The sequence below is a fragment of the Etheostoma cragini genome, chromosome 3 (genome assembly GCF_013103735.1).
Source record: "Etheostoma cragini isolate CJK2018 chromosome 3, CSU_Ecrag_1.0, whole genome shotgun sequence".
Classification (NCBI taxonomy): Eukaryota; Metazoa; Chordata; class Actinopteri; order Perciformes; family Percidae; genus Etheostoma; species Etheostoma cragini.
The window spans coordinates 27,853,862-27,856,087 of record NC_048409.1 but is presented as its reverse complement, the minus strand read 5'-3'; the positions used below and the strand labels follow the sequence as shown (position 1 = coordinate 27,856,087).

At 46.0% G+C, this 2,226-nt stretch overlaps 1 protein-coding gene across 1 annotated transcript in view; it reads right to left on the bottom strand.

Annotated features, from left to right (window-relative positions):
* Positions 1-1,531: 1,531 nt before the first annotated feature.
* LOC117942370 (calpain-1 catalytic subunit-like) overlaps positions 1,532-2,226 on the bottom strand; it is a 20,048-nt gene continuing 19,353 nt past the window's right edge. Inside the window, exon 18 of the mRNA XM_034867799.1 lies at positions 1,532-1,654. Coding sequence (XP_034723690.1) covers positions 1,532-1,654 — 123 coding nt within the window. The remainder of the gene's footprint in view (positions 1,655-2,226) is intronic.

Here is a 2,226-nt window from a genome sequence, read left to right as displayed (position 1 = left end):
CCCGCCCCACCCGTCCCACCCCGTTTTAACTGAATGCTTTCTGTTCTCTGATTGGTTGCAGTGGCTCCACATGACCTTGTACAACTGACCACTCGGACGGATTCTTCAGGATCTCCGTTGTTAAGTCTTGTTTTCTGCTGCTCTCCTCTTACTTCCATACATCATTTCATTTGTCATACAGCATGTAGGACAGGAGATGTGTCTAATGATAGGAACATGTAGCAATGTAGCAATAACAATATATATAGATGCCATTTATATTTCCTCATACGTCAGATAGTCAAACGGTAGCAATAGGAACACCTTCCAGTGTTGTAAAACCGGTTTAATGGAAGCTTACGTCCATACCATTTATATCAGGAGTTATCATGTCCTGTTATTTACTGCAGCTGTGATATGTGTGTATTCAAATATTAATAAAAATGTGATCACAAAAAGAAAGTCTCTTCAGTCGTGCAAACATCCGGGGTCAAAGGTGAAAGCAAGATGGCGGAGCTATGAGGAAGAGGACGGTCGGGACTGTGTTGGTGGTTCCCCTCGATGATTTTATGAATGAAAATGAAAAATACACACGCAGCAAGAATATGGATCCAGAAACATCAGAAATAATCAACTTTAACGTTGCGTTAACAATGGGTTGTTTGTTGGATATGTACAAACTGGATTTAAGGACTGGTAGAATACACACACACACACACACACACACACACTGGCACACACACACACTCACACTTGCACACACTCACACACACACACTTACACACACACACACTCACACTCACATACATACACACACACACACACACACTCACACACTTACACACACACACACACTCACACACACTCACACACGCTGAATACATACACTAACACGCACTTACACGCTGAACACACAGACTCACACACACACACACACACAGACTCACACACACACTCACACACACTAACACACACTCACACGCTGAACACACAGACTCACACGCTGAACACGCACACACACACAGACTCACACACACACTCTCACACACACATACACTCACTCACATACACACTCACACACTCACAGTCACATACACACACACTCTCACACACACACTCACTCTCACACTCACATACACTCACACACTCACATACTGAACACACACTCACACGCTAAACACACACACACTCACTCGCTGAACACATACACTCACACACACACTCACACGCTAAACACACACATACTCACTCACACGAACACACACACACACACTCACACTCACACACTGACACACGCTCACACAAACACTCCCACGCTGAACACATAACAGTGATTTACTTTTTGTTCCTTCTGGGTACATTTGGGACTCAACTTCTCTGTGTTGAGGATAAAAAAAGTGTCTCCTTCCCGTCAGTGAGCCCGGACTCACGCTGACCAATCACAGAGCTTGGTAGCGGCGCTACATCAGAGCTGAGATTGGCCGTGCTCCGGTCTATAGGCTGCTCCGGGTGCCGCGGTGACACTAATCGACCAGGACAGCCTGAGGATGACCTACTTCTGTAGGTGGCTCCTGCAGGCTGGACCGCCACCCTCCAACGCCGCCCCAGCCCCCGTGTGACGGGTGGTATCTGTTTTATGAGCCTCGGTCCTCTGGGTCAGGGGCTCTCTAACGATCTAGATCACGACCTCTGGAGGGTTCACCAGCTGGACATGAATCAACTGCTAAAGATGGATTTTCCCTTTTTTTATCACCAGAGGATGCCGAGGACACCGGATACTATTTCATATTTTACAGGAAAAGGTTTTTAAAAGTAAGAAAAATCACGGATATTAAGCAACTCCTGGCCCCACATCATCATCATCATCATCATCATCATCATCATCATCATCATCATCATCATCATGTGGAAATGCTCAGAGAAGCCGCAGTTAGCCGTTTCTAGTGCTTAGCTCCGCCCAGGACGATTGTGATTGGTTTAAAGAAACGCCATTAAAACCAGAGCCCAGAACGCTGTGTGGACGAGCTAGTAGATCCCGACCGATATATCGGCGGGACAACATTATCGGCCGATATTGGGCGTTTCCCGATTTTTTTGTATCGGCATTTATAACGGCCGATAAAAATCATTCATCAGAAGCATTTTCATGATGATTAATAAATTATAGTATTGCATAGTCTGTCCACCAGAGGGCGCTCTACAACGTCCCTGTTAGTGATGGCGTTGCATAGTCTGTCCACCAGAGGG